Consider the following 22,124-nt stretch of genomic DNA (forward strand, 5'->3'; position numbering starts at 1 on the left):
AGGAGGAAGAGGAGGAGGAGGAGGAGAATGCTGTAAAGCAGTGATGCTCAATGGGTTGTTTCAAGGATCACCTTGCAAACATGATGCTGATAAATGCTGGGTGGAAACAGTTTTAATTTTCAAAATAAATATTGAGTTAATATCAGGTTAAGCAAGTTAAACAATGTTCTGTGCTGTAAGGACCTCTCTTAGTATGCTAAGGTGCTATGTTAAAATCCAATAAAAGGATATAGTACGTGGTGTCTTCAAAATTTTTTGGTCATAGAAAATTTCTTCCCACATAAAACAACTTGAATAACTAAAGTTTATGATTTATTGATATGGAAGGATAATGCTTTTAAAGCATAATTTGTGGGTGTTTGTGTATGATCACTCACATGAACCTGCACTAAGTTTTGGTTAAATGGAATGAAATATACTAAAATGGCCAGGAATAGAATGAATATTAATTTTTTATCTTTCAATCTATCAATTATTTGAATATAAATGCAAAACCTCTGTGATAATTAAACATTAGTTGCTACAAAATATTTATTACTAATGGAGGGTCTGATTTTCAATTCAAAATGCTGGTTTTAAGTTCATTCCTGCGACTAAATCATTTAAAATCTGATAAATCATTAATCTGCTACTGGTAGTGATGCTGATCTGCCATCTTTAATTCAGAAATCTACCAATTCTATTCTCCAATCTCCGGTTAGTATTCTAATTGGGGACTATAATGTGTTCATGAACTGCATTTTAAGGTGAATCAAAAAGTGAAAATGGTGGAAGGGAAACTGCCCATATTTGCATATGAGGACACTAGACTTCATTATTTGGGTACTCTTTTGAATATGGAAAATGATCACCTGTGGCTCTGGTAAAATAAATAATATATTTGTTAGCATGATTAGTGCTATCTGAATCATTTAAACAATGATAGCTATGATTTCATAGAAGTTTATATGACCCTATCCTAATAATATTGAAGTAAAATTTGGAAACAGCATACCATAAACACTAACAAAAATAAGCTAATATGATTGTTTAATGTATACAAAATAGATTTTAAGAAAAAAGGCATTAGAGTATGTAATGCCACTTCATATGGCTGAAGGTTAAATTTACCATGAAGATACTGTGATTCTAATGTATGCACTAAACAACATAAAAATACATAGAGTAAAAGCTGATAGAGTTCAAAGTGAAATAGATAAATCTATACTCAAAGTAGCATAGAATTGCATTAAATCTCAATAAATAAAAATAAGAAGACAAAGCTCTGAAAAAATAAAAAGTATTTAAACAGCATAATCAACATATATCTAGTGGATATATGAAACATTGTATCCCCAAACTACAGGATGCACATATTTTCAATAAGCACAAAACATTCATCAAAATAGACTACATGCTAAATGTAAATTTTTACAGAAATCACAAATTGTCAACCCATAGAGTATTATCTTTAACTTTAATTCATTTTGCCAGATATAAATAACAATATGATAACAGAAAATTCAACTGGAAAGAAAGCTCAAACATATATTTAAAAAATAGTCCATGGTTTAAAAAACCACTATAAAACGTATAAAGTATTTAAACTTAAAACATAATGAATTATAGTAAAACATTGTAATAAATAGTTAAATTCTGAGAGGAAAATGTGTATTTTTTTTTTTTTTTTTTTTTTTGAGTTGGAGTCTCACTCTGTTGCCCAGACTGGAGTGCAGTGGCCGCTCCCGGCCACCGCAGCCTCGGCCTGCTGGGCTCCGGCGATCCTTCCACCTCAGCCTTCCGAGTAGCCAGAATTACAGGCATGCGCCACCACGCCCAGCTGATTTTTTTGATTTATTGTAGAGATGAGGTCTCGCTACCCAGGCGGGTCTCGAACCCGCGGGCTCAGGCAATTCACTCACCTCAGCCTCCCAAAGGCGCGGGATTACAGGCTGAGCCACCAAGCCCGGCGGAAAATGTGTATTTTTAGAATAAGTATGTTAGAAAAGAAGCAAGGACGAAAATTAATGTCCTAAGTATCCATTTCAGAAAGTTAGAAGAAAAATAACCCAGCAAACTTAAGAGAAGTCAGAAGAAGTAAATAATACAATGGGAGAATAAATTGATGAAAGATAATAGATTTGAAAAGATTGACCAACACAGATCTGGTAATTTGAATAGTTGATAAAACTGATAAACTTCTGGTGAGACAGATCATGAAAAGGAAAATAAATAACATGAATAATTTTGAAGGGACATTCTGTGAGTATTAAAAATATGAGAGGATATTATAACCAAATTTACATAGAAATATAAATAAGCTGAAATTGACAAATATCTACAAAACTGCAACGATCAAAACCAGTCCAGGAGAAATAGGCAACAGAATAGTTCTACATCAAGATCACAGGAAAGTATGTGTATATACTTAAGAATAAGTACATGTTAAAGAATATTCATAGCATCATTTTAATAGCCTACAAACTCAAAACAACCCAATGCATGTTTCCACTATAATAGATATATTATGAATAATTGATTTATTAATACTATTCAGCCTTTAAATGATCTATCCCTATATGCAACATGATGAATTTTAAAACATATGACCAAAATTAAGAATATGCAACAACGTGTATAGTATTATTACATTCATATGCAATTCAAAGCCAGAGAAAGCTAAGCTATTGCTTATGGATACATACGCAAATGTAAAATATATAAAGTAAAATAAGGCAGTAATTTCAATTGCAAGACAGTTGTTACTTCTAGAATGAAGAGGGGGTTATGATTGGGGATCATGATTCAATCTTCTCATGATTGGGGAGAAGCATGTAAGGTGTTTTAGGGTTTACAAAGTTCCCTTTCATGATTTGTGAGGTGTTTACATTAGTGTGTGCTTTATAATAGAGCATTTGTACTTCATAAAATGTTCTACATATTTACTATAAATATTAATAGAAAATGAAAATAAAGAAAAACAGAAGAGGAACACTTCTCAAAAAATTTGTATCTTAAACACCAGACCTTGATTGGTTCAGTATGAGAAATAAAAGTTAGACATTAATGTTACTTTTAAACATAGATGCAAATATGTTAACAGAATATTAGTTAATTGAATCCAACAATGACTGAAAAAAATACACCATAGCCAAGGTGGATTTATTCCAGGATTGCAGTTCTGTTTAACGCTAGAAAATTAATTATCGTAATAAAAACAATCACAGATTGAAGGATATACATGATTAATTCAGTGATGCTTACAGAAAAATAAAAAAATAGAAGTATTTGGGGGAACATTTTTAATCAGTAAGGGAATCCAAACATTATCTATAGCAAACATGATACTTAAGGTAAAACATTTGGAATAAATTCTTTTTAGGTCTAAGAATAATTCAGGATGCCCACCATGAATCCTACTATTTGACATTTACTGACTGGTTCATTAGTGAAGAAAAACTGTCCTTCCTATAACATTAGCACACAAAGTCGTACGGTCATATAAGAATTTATATGGCCATACACAAAGTTGTATGGCCATATAAGAATTTGTACTGAGTGGCTGAGGATATCTTGGGTGAATAATAGTAAGAGGGGGATAAAAAAACTACATTCAACCTGTATACATCATATGATTGTTTCAACCTTCCATGGAAAATGCATGACATAGTCAAACCTTTCATAGTTTTTTTCTTCCTACCCTTTGCTTCGTTTTCCTTTTCAGTTCAGACTTCTGGAAAAGTCTTTCTGTGATTTTTTTCCTAGCATTGATTCTCTTCCTCCCATAGAAGTGGGAGACCACTTTTCTTTGATCTGATTTATTATTTTCAAAATGGTCTCTCTTATATAAGCATACCAGGAACATGAACCTCAAAACTGCAACTCTGCTATCCATTTAAATTCTATTATGTATTATATCACAAGTTCTAAAGAACCATGGTGCTTATTCACATGCAAGCACTGTCCTGTCCCTCAGGAATAGTGGAGTTTCTGGGTTAAAAGTTGTGGCCAGCATCCCGAAATTTTTTTCTCTCAATAGATAGGAAGACAGTCTCATTTCCTCCTAAAATGAAAAAAGTATAAAGAATTTCCTTAGGCTTGTTTCATGAGTGACAGGTCATAAATATAGAAAGCCAACAAACTTAAAGGAAATATGTGCTACTCTGCCTTGACAAATATAACAGCAAAATAGAAAATAACTGCCTACCTATTTTGAGTTGTAAATGAAATTTGAAAATCATCAAAGATGATGCAATTAAATTATTTTGTGCATTTCTGAGTGTTCTGTAGGTCACCCATTAAAGTTTGCATGAGTAATAAAATACAAACATAAGGTAGTTTTTTCTTTATCCAGCAAAATAGGTTATTTGTTATGCTATAATCAAGATAAAATATTATTTTATTTATATTAATATTTAATTAGATCATCTTTCTTGAGTCTCCTCTTTTTCAGAATTTTGTTGATGCATTTTCCTTGGTATTGTTTGAGAGGGTGGGATGGAGTGAGGAACTTTGACTATTCACAATGAATGTAGTAGCCCCAACTTATCTGTAGTTTTGTTCTCTTTGGTTTCAGTTACCTGAGGTCAACAAAGTTCTGCAAATAGGCGAGTATAGTACAATAAAATATCTTGAGACAGTAAAAGAGAAAGAGAACCCACATTTACAAAACTTTTGTAAAGGTATACGTTATCATTTTCTGTCTTATTAGTTGTTGTTAATCTCTTACAATGCCTAATTTATAAATTATACTTTATTATAGATATGTATCTATAGAAAAAAACATAGTATGTAGAGAGTTCGGTACTATCTCTTATTTCAGGAATCCACTGGGAGTCTTGGAATGCATCTCTTATGGAGGGTGGTGGGATTACTATTTCCTTGCTTGGCTGTCAGTTTTGAAATTTAAGATATAATGTAGTATTTCTTTCTTTTGTAGCTATTGCTGATATTTCATAATGTATTTTTTTCTCATTTTTAAGTTTGAAAAAGAAATGTGAGGGAAAGTTTGTAAAATCTGAAGGCATTTGTTGCATCTGTGGGATGGTGGAGAGCACTACTGAGTGCTGAGGAGGCAGGGAATTAGAAAGAGACTGATGCTTTGTAGATAAGCTTCTCTTCATTCACAATATTGGCCAGATCCGGCTTTAGCTCCACAGAAACTCAGGACTTTTTTTGAAATAACATAGACCTCTTTTTGTGTGTTTTTCAAATCCTCAGCGGCAATGTTGTTAACCACAAAGCCATCGTTTAGCTACATAGCTTATAATTAAATTTTTATAACCTTTGTACTACAGAACTCAAGCTGTTGGAACTAAATTTTCCACAGCTTAGGCAAGGAACAAAAGTATAAAACAATGAAAGAGAATATATCTTTATTTGCATGGTTGCAAATGTGAGTTGAAATTTACTTCATAATCATCTATGTAATATTTCTGCTTGTGGTGAGGCCATAAATGTCTTTGCTGGGGCTCAGCAGAGAAATTGGAGAAAAATAAATATTTCACAAGAAGAGCTATGTGACTATTGATGGGCAAACCTTGAAGATTTCTGACTTGACATTGAGCCAATGATAAAAGAAGGAACAAGAGGATAAGGAGGAAGAATAACTCAGCAGTACATTCACGGATAAGAATAGTATTTTAGATCAGCAAATAACCGTCGGTGATAATAGAGTCTGAGCATTCTCTATTCTTAAATGGAAAGTGGCCTGCAGAGCATCTTAACTCTTGTATTAATTGCAGAGTTCATGACTGGGAATTTGAGCAATGGCTTCATAATACTGATAAACTGCATTGACTGGGTCAATAAAAAAAAGCTGTTTTTAGTTGATCAAATCCTCATTTTCTTGGCAATCTCCAGAATTATTTTGGTGTGGGAGATACTAGCAAATTGGTTTATAGTTCTGCATTATCCAGCCTTATTTGTAGTGGGAACAGAATTAAGAATTGTTATTTTTACCTGGATAGTTGCCAATCACTTCAGTCTCTGGCTTGCTACAATCCTTAGCATCTTTTATTTGCTCAAAATAGCCAGTTTTTCCAGCTCTACTTTTCTCTATCTGAAGTGGAGAGTAAAAAAAGTGATTCTGATGATACTGCTAGGAACCTTGGTCTTCTTGTTTTTAAATGTGCTACAAATACACATACATATTAAAGACTGGCTGGATCCATATGGAAGAAACACAACTTGGAATTCCAGAATGAGTGACTTTGCAACATTTTCATGGCAGATCAAATTCACTGTGACTATATTCAGCCTAATACCATTTACTGTGGCCCTGATCTCTTTTCTCCTGTTAATTTTTTCCCTGTGGAAACATCTCCGGAAAATGCAGCTTAATTCCAAAGGACTCAAAGACCTCAAGACCAAAGCTCACATAAATGCCTTGAAAACTGTGATCTCGTTCCTCCTACTCTATGCTTCTTTTTTTCTGTCCCTTCTCATATCATGGATTTCTGATTTGTATCAGAACAAACTGGTCCATATGCTTTGTCTGGCAATGGGATCCATCTATCCGGCAATCCACTCTTTTATCCTTATTTGGGGAAATGCTAAGTTGAGGCAGGCCTTTCTTTTGATGACAGCTAAGGTGTGTGCTAAAAGATGAGAAACTCACAATTCCATTAGACTACTGCATGTTCTAGCTAAAAACAGGAGTCTATGCGGACTTTAAATATATACTTCCCTCAGATTCTTCCACTGTGAAGATCAGTGTAAATTTTTCCGTAGCATCCTGCTTAAGAATAATACATATTTGTGATATGTTTGTACGTTATCAACGATTTGAAACTTATTTGAATAAACAACTGATAGATCCCACTGTAATTTAAAAATATGTACCACAGCACACTTTGATGTTAATTATGAACCTCAAACCTTCTGGCTGGCAATGGTCTTTCAATTCTCAATCACTCATTAAGAATGGATGTTTGAGGTAACTTTTTATTTTATTATGCATTCCTATTTATTAATGAATAAAAGATAACTAGAACTATTTGGAAGAGAAATAAGGCAAGTTTGGACTTGTGGCTATTACTAGTACTGATGGGATGGTAGAATTGAGAGTTAATAAATTAAAAATGAATAATGCAACATAAAACAGTGACATGTGTGTACATATGTGTGCATGCATATTTTCTTGCTGCCTTGAAAATAAATATTATTGAGATATAATTTACATATAATAAAATGCAGCATTTTTAGTGCATATTTCAGTTAAAGTTTGACAATATATACACTGGTGTGACAACAATGTCAAGATCCTTGCATCCATCCTCTACTCATCATCCCTTCCACCCAGGCAACTACTTATCTTATTTTGTCAGCTGCTAGAGAAATCTTTGATTCTAGAATTTCATATTATGCAATCATAGAGTGTGTACTGTTATATGTAAACCTTCTTTAACTCTGCATAATACTTTTGAGTTTAATCTATTGTGTAATATAGATCAGTAGTTTGTTCCTAATTCGGATTCTTGAGTAGTACTCCAGAACAACATTGAATACACCATATTTTCTTTAAAAAATTATCTTACTTGTTGATGAACATTTGAATTGTTCTCAATTATTGGCCATTATAAAAAAAAGTAATATCACCATTCATGTATGTGTCTTTTTTTGAATATATGATTTTTTTACTGTTGGGTAAACACCTAAAGGTACAACTGTCAAATCATATGGTAAGTGTATGTATAACTTCTTAAAAAACTACCAAAGAGTTCTTCATTATGGTTGTACTATTTTATATTTCCGTCAGCAATGTATGAAACTTTTGATTACTCCATATCCTGGCCAATAGTTGGCAACCTGTTGTCTTTTGTTTTTTGCTTTAGCCATTTCAGATGGTGTATAATGGCATTTTATTGTGGTTTTCAGTCACATTTTCCTGATGGCTAGTGATACTAAGTATTTTTTCATGTGCCTTTGATCATTAATGGAACTTCATTTATGAATTGTATGGTTAAAGCTTTTGCCATTCTTGTTTCATTGTTTTTTCTTTTTATTATTGAGTTGTACATGTTCTTTACATAGTCTTGATATAGTTTCTTTATTGGACGTATATTTTATAAATATTTTTTCCCAGCCAGTGTCTTGCCATTTCATTTTCTTTACAATGTCTTTCAAAGAGAGTGCATTAACATTTTAAATGAAGTTCAATAGTTAATATTTATGTTAGTGCTTTTGGTGTTTTGCTTAGGAAGACTTTGCATACTCCAGTATTATGAAGATCATCTCCTATGGTTTCTTTTAAAAGTGTTAGAGTTTCCAATTTTATGTTTAAGTATATGACTCATTTCAAACAAAGCAATATTTGCAGTATGAGGTTAGATTTGAGATTCAGTTAAAAAATACAAATATCCATTTCTTCTAGTAACGTTTGTTTAAAAGGCTATCTGTTCTGATTGTGTCAACTTGGCACTTTGTAGAAAACCAGTCGATTAGTATATGGGAGGGTCTATTTCTGGACTATGTATTCTGTTCCCTTGATTTACATGTCTATCCTTATATCAGTAAAACACTCTCCTCATTACTGTAGTTCAATATTACATCTTGCAATGTGATAGTAAGTTCTCCAGCACTGTTCTTTTACCAAATTGTTTTGGTTTTCTGGGTCCTTCATTTCTTTAAGAAAGCTTTCTGGAATATTGACTGGAATTATATTAAATATATAGACACGTGTTTGGAAGAATTGACACCTTAACAACATTAAATCTTCTAATACATGAGCATGGCATATCTTTTCACTTATTTGAGTCCATTGCAGATTTTAATGTACAGTTTTTGGACATAGTTTATTACATTTATACCTAAATTTTTCATGTTTCTGGACTATTGTGTTATTTTTGTAAAAGCCAATTTCTTTTTTTTTTATTGTCTTTTTTTGTTGTTTTTTAATCGAAGGTCCCTTACTGGTCCTGCTTCATGAATGGCCATGACTAAGGGAAAAGGGAGAGGAACCACCCGGCATGGGGAGGGGTCATCGCCACAACATTCCATTTGTACACAGAACTAGACAGACAAGCACAGAGCCACCATGCGGTTAGAAGTTGGGAAGGGAGAGGAACAGGTGGCGAGAGGAACAGGTGACAGCATGGGAAGGGAGAGGAACAGGTGGCGAGTGAGGGTTTTGTTAAAAAAACACACAGTCCCCCCCCCCAAACTGGGGTGCCTGGGAGGAACTTGGCCTGCTTCAACCCAAGAGGAATCAAGATCAAAAGCGGTTTGGGAAGGCCAGAACCATCAGGGATGAAGGGAGGGAACTCCAGGGGGTGGAGGGGGGCTGTTTGGCAACTGGGGTGAAGGGATTGCCCTCCGCCTACTGGGATTCCCCCAGCTCCCCCCCCCCCCGTCTGGCAGGGAGGGGGCAGCCTGCAAGCCCTGAGAGCAGGTCTGGGACTGCCAGATGCTCCAGGCAGGGGACCAGAAGGGGCTCACAAAGGCTTGCCCTCCAGGGAGATGATGGCACTGCCCCCAGTTTCTCTGCCGGGATGCAGCGATCCTTTACCTCCTCGTTGCAGTTTGCTTGTAATTCATGCTTGATTCCTGTCAGTTTCTTCTTGATGGCGTCCTTGGAGCTGGCATAAATCACTGTACTCTTAAGGAGTGCACACTCAGGAGCCCAGAAGATAAACACCAGGTCCTCCTTCTTGCTCTCCTTGGTCTCATAGGTTGCATCATAGAGGGCATAGCGGCAGTCCTTGTCTGGCAGCATCTCGACAAAGGTGGCGTAGGGGTCATCGACAGTCTGGCCCACATCACCTACCAGGATCTCCTTGCCCTCCTCTGGGATGATGTTCTTTTTGTCCTCACTCAAGCAGAAAAGCACCGCCTTCTTGCGCTTCTTCACCTCCTCTGGTGTGGAAGACTTGCGCACCTTCATGTCACTGAACACCTTGATGACGCCACCAGAGACAACCACACCAGAGGCCATGTTTCTGGAAGCGAGGAGGAGAGGTGGCGAGGAGAGCCAGAGAACAAGACGGCACTACAGTTGCTGCCGGGACCTGACTGTTAGTCAATTTCTAATTGATAATATACTGATAATATACTGATATACTAATATACTGATAATATAAATACAGTTAATCTTGATGTAATATAAACCTTATGCACTGTGAACTTGTTAAATTAACTTGTTAGTTCTAGTAATATCTTCTGTAGATTACTTGGGATTTTTATGTACATAATCATGCTGTCCATAAGTACAAAAGTTTTGTTTTTCCCTCTGCAAACTTCCTTTTTTTTTTTTTTTTTTGAGTTGCATTCTCACACCGTTGCCCATACTGGAGTAGAGTGGCATGGTCATGGCTCACCTCAGCCTCGGTTTTCTGGGTTCAGGTGATCCTTCTGCCACAGACTTCTGAGTGGCTGGAACTAAAAGTACATGCCCTCACTAAATTTTTGATTTTTTTGTAGAGACAAGATCTTGCTATGTTGTCCAGGCTGGTCTCAGGTTCCTACCTCAAGTGATTCTTCTGCCTTAGGACTCTAAAATGCTGGAGATACAGGAGTGAACCAGCAAGCCCTATGCAATCTTTACAGCTTCATTTTCTTGCATTATATAACTGGCTAGGTCCTCCCAAACATTGTTGAATATAACTGATGAGATCACATATTCCTGTCTTGTTCCCAATCTTAAGCATCCAAGTTTTCACCACAAATATCATGTTGTCTTCAAATTTTTCACAAACGTCCTTTATCAGTTTGAGAAAGTATTTTATTTCTAGTTTGTTGAGAATATTTATTTTGAATGGACACTGAATTTTGTCACATGATTTTTATACATCTGTTGAAATGATCATATGGGCTTCCTACTTCATTCTGTGAATATGGTGGTTATATATTAATTCACTTTTGAATGAAGCCAGTCTTATTTTACTGGGATAAACTTTGTTTGGCTCTCATTCGTGTGGACTATTGGTCCACTGTTTTATTTTCTTGTCATGTCTTTGTTAGATGTTGGTATCAGGATATTTCCAGCCTCATAAAATAATTTTTTATGGGGACAGCCTCTCTCTTCTATTTGCTGAAGTACTTGTATAAAATTGGTATTTTTCCTTATATATTTGATGAAAATCATCATTCAGGTTATTCCTTGCTTTATGGGAAGGTTTTAAATTTAGAATCTGATTTTTAAAAATAGACATAAGGTTATTAAAACGGTCCATTTATTCTTGAGCCTGGTTCAGTAATTTCTTTCAAATAAGGTGTCCATTTTATCTAAGTATCTAACTCATTGAAATAATCTTATAAATACTTTCCCCAATGTTTTAATCGGTTTGTGTTGCTATAAAGAAATACTTACAAAGAATGAAGGTTTATTTAATTCATAATTCTGCAGGCTGTACAAGAAGCATGGAGCTGACATCTGCTCAGCTTCTGCTATGGGCTTTTGTACTGAGTTAAAACATGGTTGAGACAGTCAAAGGGGAAGAAGACATGTGAAAAAAGGAACCAAACCTGAGAAGCATCCTGGCTTTATAACAACTAATCCATTACCCCAGAGCTAATCACAAGAGCAAGAACTCATTCACTAAACTCCAGAATGGCAACAAGCCTTTAATGAAGGATCCGCCCCCATAACCCAAACACCTCACACTAGACCCCACCTCTCAAACATAGACACACTGGGAGTTAAATATCAAGTTGAGATTTGGTGGGGACAACAAAACAAAACAAAGCAAAATATCCAAACCATAGCATTCCACCCATCCCCTCAAATCATATGTCCTTCTTAAATTGCAAAATACAATCATCCTTTCCCAATAGTCCCCAAAATGTTTACTTATTCCAGCATAAACACAAATGTCCAAAGTCCAAAGTCTCATCTGAGACTCGAAGCAAGTTCCTTATAGATATAAACATGTAAAATGAAAAACAAGCTATTTACTTCCAAGATACTATGGTTGGACAGGCATTGAGTAAACATGTTCATTACAAAAGAGATAAATCAGCCATAAGAAGGGGGCAACAGGTTTTATGTAAGTTCAAAATCCAGCATGTCAGACATTAAATCTTAAATCTCCAAAGTCATCTCTTTCAACTCTACGTTCTGCCTCCTGGGCACACTGGTGTGAGGGGTGGGCTCCCAAGGCCTTAGGCAGCCTCACCCCCATTGCTTTCCCAGGCATAGCCTATGAAGCTGCCCTCACACTTCTTCCTTCTGTGACTTTATCTCCTAGTGGTCTTACACGCCCACTTTACATCAACCAAACTGGTTTTCTTGCTCTTTCTCTGACACACGAGGCAGCTTCAATGTTAGAGCACTTGTTCTTGCTAGTCCCTGTGTCTAGAGAAACTGCCGGGGTGGGGTGGGGATGGGAGTTGGGATTGGCAGTAGTGGGAAACTGCCAGGGGAGAGGGGCACACCTCGTCAACAAGAGTACCTGCATGATGAACATTTGTATACCTAACCCTGAATTGTACCCCACATCTTAAAATGAAAAATTAAAGAAACCCGAATCCTTTCTTTACCTCTTTTAGGGCTTTGTTCAAACATTGCCTTCTCAAGGACTCCTTCCTTAATCACCTTATTTAAAATTTCAACCTCTCACTCACTTTTTATTTCTCCTCTCTACTTATATTTGAAACTTTGTGCAAATTATATTTTATAGATGTACACTATAAATATTTTATTACTTATTTGTTTATAATTCTTCTTATACCAGAAAATAAGTTTATTCAAGGCACTTCTAAAAATAGTTTTGTTCACTGTCACATCTCACCTCTTAGAGAGGTGGTACAAAGAAGATATCAAATAAGTATTTGTTGGCTAAGCAAATATTATTTTTTCCTGCATTTACTTCTGTATATTTTAGTTTCAGCTTTGTTTGCATTTTGCATTTGCCTGTTATAACTAGTTTTTCTTTCAGTCACATATTTTTCATTGTGATTGGGTAGATTATTCAATTCATTTATTTATTTGACGCCCCCTAGGCCTACATTATATCTCTCAGTGCTTTTTGAATGTCAATTTTGGACTGTTTTGGGAGGAAAATCTAGCAGTTGCATAACACAAGGAACATAATTAATTGACCTTCCTGGTTTGAGCTCATCAAACTTAAGATTGAAAAGTAGTTCAGTTCAATGTGTGGGCAAGTTTTGCAAAAGGTACACATCTCACTTTATAGTCTGTGAGGAAAATGAAGATATTTACATACTTCTATTAAGAGTGAAAGAGAGAGAGAAAGGCACAGAAATCCGAATTAACAAAATATTGCCATTCATATGCTAAATAATTCTATTCTGATAATCTATTGATGCATAATAAAATTATCCCCAAACTTCATGGTATAAAACAACAAGCATTTTATTATGCTTGTAGATTCTATAGGCCAGGATTTTAAACAGGGGAATGGCTACTTTTTGCTTCACAATGTCTAGATATTTACCCAGAAAGACTTGAATGACTGATGGTAATTCACATGACTGGGAGCTATACTTATCTACAGCAGAGCTGAAAAATAGGACATTTGACAGTGATGGAAATGTCCCGTATGTGTGCTGGCTATACAATTGCCAATAGTCATACATTGCTATTGAGCATATGAAATGTGGTTAGTGAAACTGAAACTCTGTACTTTTAATCGTATTTAATTTTAATTAATCTGAATTTTAAAAGTCCTGTGTGACATGTGGCTAGTAGCTTTCATATCAGACAGTGCAAATATAAAGATTTCCTGGCTCATAGGTTTGCTACCTGGGGTAAAAAACTTTAAAAACCGGACTCAGATAGGACTATGACCCAGAAGACCATCTTGTGACCTCTTCATGTGGTTAGGCATTGTGGCTGACTCACAATAGTTGGGCTGCCTATTGTGACTTAGGACTCCAAAAGTAAATGTTCCAGTGGTTAAGAACAAAACTACATTTTTTAATGACTTAGCTTCAGAATTCCTATGGGGCCATTTCTGACTTTCTTTTATTAGTTGAAGTAGTCAGAAACCATCCTAGTTTCAGGGCAAAGGGACATTGATTTCAAATGTCAAAGAATTTGTGGCAAATTTTAAAACTGTCATAAGCTCTAAAAAATTTTTGACATTATAACAGACAGCAGGTTTTCTCCATTTTAAAAAATGTTGTATATTTCATAAATAATGTATTTTGATGAGTTTGGTAATGAAGAAACATGCTGACAATAAATTCTAGTTATATGCTGTATTTTCTAAATAGAAGCTTCTAGATTCTAGTCCCAGGAGGGTGACTGAATTCAATAGATACATCACCAAAAAGAATAAATTTTAATGAAAGAATACCACTGTAAAAACCATAAAAGAAAGCCTATTTCAATTTTGCATGCTAACAAATGTGAATTCAAAATCTAATGCAAAGCTTTACATGTAAAATATAACCAGTACCAATAGCAACAGGGATTATGGTATTTGCCTTGAAATACACCATATTTTACAATTTGATTGATTCCTAATTTTGGAGCACACTTTGGGAGCACACATTCCACACTCTATCAGTGGCCTCAAAAAGACAGAAAGAAGGCACTCATATTGGACGTTACGATCACTGTTTGTTAGGGGATATCACAGTAGCCAGGTGACCTGTTATCTTCTGGCAAAAAAAAAGACTACCACAGCTAGGGAGGCTTTCATGTCTTGACTTTTTGCCCAAGGTCGGCCTTCTTTCTAGTGCACCTCCTAGTGTCTGGGGAGTCAGAAGAAGGCTTAGTGTCTTTTTCTTTCTATACTTCACATGCTACTGTGGCTCCATCTTATATTCCTCAGCACCTCTTCTCTGCACAGGACCAAGTAGAGTGGTGATTTGTGCACAAATATTCCAGAGCTATAAAAGTCTGAGTCTTTACCCTCTCTAAATGACTTAGATATAGAAAGTCAAATTTCTGAAAATTAAAGACAAATTCTTGAAAGTTGCAGGAAAGAAATGACACCATATATTTATAGAAGAAAAACAATTTGAATAGCAGTGGTTTTATCACCAGAAACCATAAAAGCCAGAAAGAAGTAGTACAAATAAAGTGCTAAAAGAAAAAAAAAAAACAAACTATCAAACAATACCTAGAGCAACCACTAAAAAAATAGCAAATTGTACAAAGAGATATACTAAAAATCTTTGTAGAGCAAATAAAATAAAATTATAAAATATTTTAAAGTAATCCTCTGAGGTGATAAAAATAAAAGATTAGTATAAACACAAAATAAAAAATAAAATGACTCTGAAATATCAATAATTACCTTAAATGTAAATGTTTATTGAAAGTAAATTTCTACTATTAAATTGGTCATTTGCACTATTGCATGTAGGTACTTTAAAGCAGGGGTCCTCAACCCTGGGGCCATAGTCTGTGACCTGTTAAGAACCCAGGCACATAGCGGGAAGTGAGTGGCAGGGAGCTAGTGAAGATTCATCTGTATTTACAGCTGTTCCCAATTTCTCACATTACCCCCTGAGCCTTGCTTCCTGTCAGATCAGCGGTTTGATTCTCATAGGAGTGTGAACTCTATTATGAACTGTGCATGCAAGGGATCTAAATTGCATGCTCCTTATGAGAATCTAATGCCTGATGATCTAGGTGGAGCTGAGGTGGTGATACTAGTTTTGGGGAGCAGCTGCAAATTCAGACTAACATTAGCGGTGAAGTTTGACTGCACAGAGACCATAATAAGTCAATTGCATGCAGACTCATATCAAAACCCTATTAGTGAGTGGCAAGTGAGTTGACATGCTTCAATTCTACGCTGCATTTAGTGGCAGGTTTTAAGCCAGAATCTGACACTTATTTTAGTCTCCCTGTGGCCTGCCTATTGTTTTATTTACCACGTATGTTTATACCTCTTTTTTATGGTGAGTTGCATAACTATTTCATTATATATTACAATGTAATAATAATAGAAATAAAGTGCACAATAAATGTTATGCTCTTGAATCATCCTGAAACTATCTCGTCCCTTCACCCCAGACCAGTCTTCCACGAAACTGGTCTCTGATACCAAAAAGGTTGGGGACTGCCGCTTTAAAGAACAAATATGTGCAGTACAGCTAATTTTACATAAAATCATAGAACCTTTTTGCAAATCTAGGGTAAGCATAAAAAAAGCTAGGTAACTCTCTCCCCTCTGCACTGAACCAAACCAGGTCTGCAAGAAGTAAGGTCTTCTTTATCTAATATGAAGAATAATGGCTGCCCAAAGATGCACACCTCCAAATTCCCAGAATCAGTAACTGTGTTAAATTACATGGGAAAGGAGAATTAAGTTTGCTAATCAATTAACCCTAAAATAAAGATTATCCTAGATCAACCAGGTAGACTAAATATAATTACAGACCCTTAATCCGAGAGGGAAGCAGAAGAGTCAGTGCCAGGGTGATATGATGTGATGTGTTGTGATGTGATGTGAGTTTCGACTGACCATTGCTGACTTTGAACAGGGAAGAGGGCCAAGGAATGTGGGCAAGAAAATAAAATTTTCCTTAGCCACGGGACTTAATTTCTTTAGATGTCATTCCTTATCCTCCCTTTCTTTCCTTGTGCCTTCATAAGATATTTACTACACTGTTCAGCTATTTATTTTACTGAATGAAGAAAATACTTTGGGGATTAAAAAAAAAAAAGAATGAGATGAATTTTTTTTTCCTGCCTCAGGTTTTTTGTACAAATAGCGCAGGAAGACACTAACCCCACACAGACAGCAGCCTGGGGGTCATACTAGTCTTATTCTCACATTGGCAGACAGGGGCCTCTACTCTGGAGCCTTTGTGGGGGTCTGGGCACCCTTGGGAGACTGAGCAGGAGCTGGAACTAACGCTGGAGCTGCAGGTGAAGCTGTGACTGGGGCCTTAGTTTGATCCTTGACCTTTGATCGACAGAGCCAGCGGCCCTTGGCAATACAGGCACAGATATGCTTCCCAAACTTGGGGTAGGCAATGTATGCAAGTTGAGTAAGCTTGTGGCTAAGAGCCTTTGGGATCTTGGGCTTAACTTCCTTGGGCTTTACGAGGGCCTTGATAGCTTCAGCGTGTACACTCATGTCATTGGCGTTGTCGGCTTGCATCTTCTTCAGACCCTTCTTCTTGTGCTTGTTGGCAAAGTGCATGTTCCTCAGGAACTTGGGGTCCACCCCCTTAAGAGACTAGTATCTTTGTGATCAGGGTTTCTTGATGCCATTCTGTGCCATTTTCGGGACTGGTTGTGTGTGGTATGGTTCTTGGGCTTGGCCATGTCTGCACTGTAACCAGGGGCTCCTGAAGTACCTGAAACCGGAAGAGCTGAGATGAAATATTAAATCTGGGATCTTCTGGTCCAGAATCCCTAGGTTTTGAAGTTTTCAACTACATTAAATGTTCAATGAATTAGAGAGCTTGCTGGCATTTTTTTCAGGCTTTCCCTTAGATAAGATTCCATGGGCTGAATTGGAATATACATTTTAAGGAGACAGGGAGGAAAGACTTGAAACTATGTGTGCTTGTTATAGAAAACTATTTGTTAGTCTATTGGAGTATAAAAAAGTATTTGTTACTTAAAATTGTTTCTAGGGTTGCAAAAATAGGTTGAGTTTATTTATTAACCATGTGAAAAACAACTGTCTGATTATGAACTCATGATCATGTGCATGAGTTAATGCAGCCAGGAAAGAAAAAGCTGCATATTTTTCTGTTAAAATTAGAAACACAGATAATAGTGGTATGCCTTGTAATGAAATTTAAATAAATTTTAAAAGAAAGAGAATAAACAAGTCAACATTTATAAAGGCTGTTTTAAACTGTCTTAAAGAATTTGTCTTTTTAACCTATGGATATTGGAATACATGGTACATTGAACACGTGATTATTTCTGCTCTTTCTCAATGTCCCAATAAAACTACAGTAAAGAATTAAAAAGAAAATTAATACCAAAGGACAGAGAAAAATGGAAGAGAACGTGACAGCTAGCAACAAATGCAAACAACATTATGAAATTAGAATGACAAACTGAAAATTAACAGAATTCATGAATCAGAAAAAGCTGAGGACAGTGATGTGGTCAATTTATACCAGAACATGAGGAAAATGAACTCTTTTGGAATATTTCATTTTCTTATCCAGGAGTTTACATTTTTTCACATTTTACTGTGTAATCTGCATCAACGTTTGGTCATTTTTCATCAGTTGAATCTTGTGCATTTCCTATAATTTGATCTAGGAATTTTAGATTGCTCTAATAAGGGTAATTCTTTCCTTCTCTCTCTCTCTCTCTTTCCATTGTATTTCCAAACAATGCTGATATTTATAAAGTGTATGCCTTTGGGAAAGTCACTCAGTTATATCAAGATTTCATTCTTCTGAAAAGTAAACTATGTAAAAAAATCATCAAAGGGCTATTATAAGGACTAAAAGATCTAATGAATATAAAACATTTATTGCCTGGTAGGAACAATGGAATGATCAATAAATCTTGAGCTATAGAGCCATGCATGTGTAGATATTTAATAAATTATATACATAGCAATTCTATCACTGAAGAAAAATTGGCTATTTTACATTATTGGGGAACAATTATATTTGCAATTATTTTAAGAATAAATTTTAGATCTCACTCGACAGCATGGGCTTCCTCATAACATGTGGCCAGTTTCCTAAGACAACAAGTTGGAATTGCATGGAATTTTTATGATCCAGGTTCAAAAGTCACTTAACATCACTTTTGACATACTCTATCAGTCAATACAGTCACAAAGGACCACAGAGTTTCAAGGGGGAGAAGAAACATACCTCACTCCTTGAAGAGAAGTTGTCAAGGTCCAATTATAAGAGGAAAAAATTATGGGAAAGACACTACATGGCCATCTTTGGAAAACACATTGTGCTACATATTCATATCCCAATTTCAAATATGTTAAATATGAAAAAATATGCATTTTGAAATCAATAAAATATAGTAGCAATGTATGGTATCACCAATGTTTTTAAGCAGGATGGACACAATCCTTTTTTCTGAGGAAAAGTGCATGTTTATCTTAAAGAAAAGTGAGTCATTAATCACTTTAACAAAACTCTTTTAAGGAAATCTGCTTACCTGTTTTCTAAATCTTCATAAAATATGAGGAAAATATACATTGCTTTGCATTACTTATAAAAGAATTTGTAATTGTATTTCTCTATGAACTTAAGGAAAGAACAAATTAAAGGTTCATAACACTCCCTGACACTGCTAAAACAGTGGTGAGTTGAGGCTACAGACACTTGACCTTAGGCTGGTAAGCAATGCTTTCTTTTATAGTCCTAATCACTGAGGAAGCAACACCAGCTCTAAGAGTCAGATACGGGAGAGACACTCTCAGGAAAAAGATTCAAAACCGTACAAGTAATATAAAAACTTATCCTCTTGAGGGATAGCTCTCTGACTAGTCTCTCTCTTGGCTTTCTAAATGTTAAATTTACCATGAGTAGAAGAATCGGCTTAGTCCATTTAAAAGGACATCTATAAATTTCATCAATGCTAGTCTGCCTTCCTAGAAAAATGCATGTATGTGTACATACAGAAGCACTTGCATGATCTACATTGATAGGGTTTTTGCTAATACAAAAAAAAGGAATTAATTTGTATGAATATCTTTATGTGAAGATGAGGGGGAAAACAGGATACTAGAAGCCTGTGTAAAAGTGTTTATGATTTAAAACAAACTTACTCAATAAAAAAAGCATTTTTTCTCACTTTACCTGTTAAAATCTCAGGAAAAGTTTAGCTTTGATAATCTCATAAGGCAAAAACTTGTGTTTGTTCTCTGGATCTCATACCTCCTTTCATAGTAAATAAATGAATAAACAATTACCAAGAAAACAATGGAGCACAGTAAATAAGAACTTAGGCTCTGAGAACTGACTGTCTTTTATACCACTTACTACCTTTATAAAAACCTTGGCATGCGACTTAGTCATCTCATCTATAAAATTAAGATAATAATCATAACTTCATAATACAATGATTCTGATAATTAAATAGTGTATATTAAATGCTTTAGAAATGCTTTCTATTATAACCAATCTTGGATAGAATAGATTGAAAGAATATAAACACACTAAAATAACGGTGAAATATGAATCAACATCAAATTAAATATATCCATGGCCACCATAATAGTGTAGCCAGAAATGCTAGAAAAATCTAAGCACAGTGTAATTAGTTTAATTCTCAGAGACAAGTGTGTTTATTTGCTCACGACACCATTGAAATACTTAGTTGATGCAGTGGGTACAACCTTTCCAATCACATGAACTGTTCCCAGATGAGGGGACTCAATACAATTCACTCATTTTTAGCACATTCTATCAAGATCTATCTTTTCACCCTTTAGTGTTCCAGGCAGCTTAGTACATGGTAAAGTTTAAGAAGATTCTACCTTCTGTTCCAATCAGAGAGCATCCCAGTCTTCCAAAAAGAGAGGGTCACATGGTTGTGAAAATGCTGAGCTATAAAATTTAGAACTTATTACAAGCACCATGAAAAAACTCTGGAGAATTTTAAGTACGAAAGTAACATGATATAATTTTTATTTTTAAAAGATTATGAGGAGAACTGTATGAGATGTGGTGGACTCAAGAATGCTATCAAGACCAGCTAAAAGTCCAGGACAGAGACTCATGACCTGAACCAGAGTCTGCTGTGGGATGTATTTTGAGGAAGAAACAACTGGATTTGTTAGTGGGCAGGTCCTGGTGGGAATGAGGAGTCGAAAGTGACTCATATTTTTAAACAATTGAATGAAAAAACTTTGTGAATAAATGGTAGGTATTATTGGCTGAATTGTGTACCCTTCAGATTCACATGTTGAATTCCTATTCTTAGTCCTTCTGAATATAACCTTATTTGGACACGTCCTTTAAAGAGCCTATTAAGTTAAAAGGAAACTGTTAGGGTGGATCCTAATCCAATCTGATGGCTATTCATATAAAAAGAGAATATTTGTACACATTGACACCAGGGGCATGTGCACAGAGGAAACTCTTTGTTAGAATAAAGCAAGAAAGTGGCCATCTTGAAGCCAAGAAGAGAGACCTTAAAGGACTTAACTTGTTGGCACCTGGATCTTGACATTTGAGCCTCCCAAACTGAAAAAAATTCTGTTGTTTAAGTCACCCAGTTTGTGGTATTTTGTTGGAGCTGCTAATACAAACCAATGTGTGGGTGAGCAGGTTTTAGAAATCAAGAACATTATTTGGGTCATGTTAAATGTTGATGAGCAGTCAAACCTAGGCAGATTAAGGTAGAACTGAATGAAAAAACTTTGTGAAAAAATGGGAGGTATTCCACTCATATTAGAAGGCAAGTGTGTTGCTGAGGGTTCATCTCAACTAACGGTGCCTAAGTTCCTGCTACCATCCTGCTCCTTGCTTTAAACTCACCCTAAGTCACTGACAGTGTCTCTTTCAGCTCTTCTGTCACCTTTGTTTTGGTTGTGTGTGGTGAGTTCATAGCTGATATTTAATCTTTCCTTACACTCTAATCTTTTTCATTCATTGCAAAAATTGGAGAAGGTCAGGGAAAAGACTTGAGTTGGGTGATATTTGGAAGAATCACCTGGTCTTTTTCTAGTCTAACCAGTCAAGAAGAAGCCTGCCTTATACCAGAACTGCAGCTTCCTTAGTGACCCACACAATAAGGCTAGTCTGCCTGGCATTCCCCTCTGTTCCTTCCCCTCACCTTCTTTTGCTACCTAAATTTCTACCTTAATCTACCTAGGCGGGACTGCTCATCTCCAGTTCTCTTTTAAAATAGCATCTGGTGAAACCAGAGACAGCGATTCTATTAGGTTGGTGTGAAAGTAACTGTGGTTTCAGACCGTGAAATTTAAATCATTATGACTAGGCTCAAACACATCTTCATTAATCAAAATAGGAACCATAACAACCATACATTTTTGTCAACAAGAAATACGTTTTTAAAAATTCTTTAGGATTGGCAGTAGTGGGAATCTGCCGAGGCGGGGAGGGGCACATATCATCAACAAGGGTACCAGCATAATGAACATTTGTATACCTAACCCTGAATTGTACCACATCTTTAAACTTAAAATTTTAAAATAAAATTCCTATAGCATAAAACTCCATGCTTTGCGATTTCACAAACTCTTGGAAAGCATTTCCTGCATCCTGTTGGTTAGTGTTTTCCCTGAAAAAAGTTGTCAAGATGCTTGAAG

The 22,124-nt window shown here is 35.7% G+C and overlaps 1 protein-coding gene and 1 pseudogene across 1 annotated transcript; one reads left to right on the plus strand and one right to left on the minus strand.

Moving 5' to 3' along the window:
• The first annotated feature begins 5,677 nt into the window (after window positions 1-5,677).
• LOC103270640 (taste receptor type 2 member 13-like) lies at window positions 5,678-6,589 on the plus strand. The gene has a single exon (XM_008068180.1). The coding sequence runs from the start codon at window positions 5,678-5,680 to the stop codon at window positions 6,587-6,589; it is 912 nt and encodes a 303-aa protein (XP_008066371.1).
• A 2,824-nt stretch (window positions 6,590-9,413) lies between these two features.
• LOC103270641 lies at window positions 9,414-9,981 on the minus strand (annotated as a pseudogene).
• Between the last annotated feature and the right edge of the window lie 12,143 nt (window positions 9,982-22,124).

Source organism: Carlito syrichta, unplaced genomic scaffold, assembly GCF_000164805.1.
Source record: "Carlito syrichta isolate Samal-C Ts95f unplaced genomic scaffold, Tarsius_syrichta-2.0.1 Scaffold309891, whole genome shotgun sequence".
Classification (NCBI taxonomy): Eukaryota; Metazoa; Chordata; class Mammalia; order Primates; family Tarsiidae; genus Carlito; species Carlito syrichta.

Excerpts from the sequence above, each read along its gene's own strand:
- LOC103270640 (XM_008068180.1), top strand. The coding sequence starts at position 5,678 with ATGGAAAGTGGCCTGCAGAGCATCTTAACTCTTGTATTAATTGCAGAG.